Source organism: Egretta garzetta, unplaced genomic scaffold, assembly GCF_000687185.1.
Source record: "Egretta garzetta isolate BGI_Z169 unplaced genomic scaffold, ASM68718v1 scaffold66, whole genome shotgun sequence".
Taxonomy (NCBI): Eukaryota; Metazoa; Chordata; class Aves; order Pelecaniformes; family Ardeidae; genus Egretta; species Egretta garzetta.
This window is the reverse complement of record NW_009259856.1, coordinates 622,742-623,943: the sequence shown is the minus strand read 5'-3', so window position 1 is coordinate 623,943 and position 1,202 is coordinate 622,742. Positions and strand designations below refer to the sequence as shown.

Genomic DNA, 1,202 nt, shown 5'->3' with positions numbered 1-1,202 from the left:
GCTGTGCAGGTGGTGCTGGGCACGGCCGTGCTGCACCGCGGGCTGTGGTCGGGGCAGGGGCCCTGGGGCTGCTCCTGGCCCCGCGGGAGCTCGGGGTCTCTCCCCTCCCCTCTCTGGGCGAGGCAGAGCCGTGGATCCGTGCAGGGCCAGCTGGGGCTGCTCTGCTAAATCCACCGTTTGACAGCGCTAGCCCAGGCCACGCACCAGCCCTTCCGAGCTGCTGTGAGCACGCACGCCTTCCCCAGCCGGGCTGGGCTGTGGGGCCGCTGCGGGCGCAGCCCCCCGTGGGCACCCAGAGCCACGGACCTGCACAGCCGGGCCCCGGGGCTGCGCTCCCCACCGGCGCTCGGGGCTCGGCCGTGGCAGGGAACCCTCTCCCCGCTCCCGCAGGCTGAGACACCGCAGTGAAGCAGATGCCCAAGCCCTTCCCAGTGCCGGAGGAGAAGGTGGGTGGGGGGCTCGGTGCTGGGGGCAGTTTGGGGCTCTGCAAGCTGGCGGGGGCTGCCGGGGCTGCTCCCTGGCTGGGAGCTGGGAACCCCATGCCCCAGCGGGTCTCCTTTCCCACAGGCAGAGCCGTGGCCGGCGGGGCAGTACCCGGCCCCCATCCTGCCACCAGAGCTGGGTGAGTCACCCCATCCCCATGCCGTGGGATGGGGCTGTGCCCTGGGGGGTTTGCTTGGGGTGCTGGGGGGACCTGGGGAGGAGCCGGACCCCGCAAGCCCAGTCCTGCCCTTCCTGTGCAGACCAGGAGCCGCAGCTCTGCCGTGCCCTGTTTGACTACGCCCCAGAGCTGCCAGATGAGCTGCCGCTGCGGCAGGGAGATGTCATCCAGGTCCTCAGCAAGGTGAGGGGGCGCGGGGATGGGAGCGACCCCAAGGCTGGGCCCTGGCGCTGCCGCCTGCCCTGCCCGCCGCAGACGGAGGCCGAGGGCTGGTGGGATGGGCAGTGCCGGCACCGCAGAGGGCTCTTCCCCAGCAACTTCGTGGAGCTCCTGCCGGCGCCAGTGCCCACGGTGAGTGGGGGCCCTGCTGGAGCTGCCCTCCCGGTGCTGCGCCGGGGCTCCTGCAGCCAGACCCCGCACCCTGGCAGGCTCCCCGAGGCCAAAGTCCAGCACCCCCGGGGCTGCGCATGGCAGCGGGTCCCTGCCTGTGGTCCCAGCACCCTCACCCAACCCCGCTCTCCCGCAGCAGAGGCTGGGGGTG

At 73.0% G+C, this 1,202-nt stretch overlaps 1 protein-coding gene across 1 annotated transcript in view; it reads left to right on the top strand.

The window, feature by feature from the left end:
- The first annotated feature begins 249 nt into the window (after positions 1 to 249).
- Positions 250 to 1,202, top strand: part of SH3D21 (SH3 domain containing 21) — a 10,545-nt gene continuing 9,592 nt past the window's right edge. The window contains exons 1-5 of the mRNA XM_035895512.1: positions 250 to 446; positions 568 to 622; positions 744 to 844; positions 917 to 1,012; positions 1,188 to 1,199. Coding sequence (XP_035751405.1) covers positions 414 to 446; positions 568 to 622; positions 744 to 844; positions 917 to 1,012; positions 1,188 to 1,199 — 297 coding nt within the window. The 5' untranslated portion in view covers positions 250 to 413. The remainder of the gene's footprint in view (positions 447 to 567; positions 623 to 743; positions 845 to 916; positions 1,013 to 1,187; positions 1,200 to 1,202) is intronic.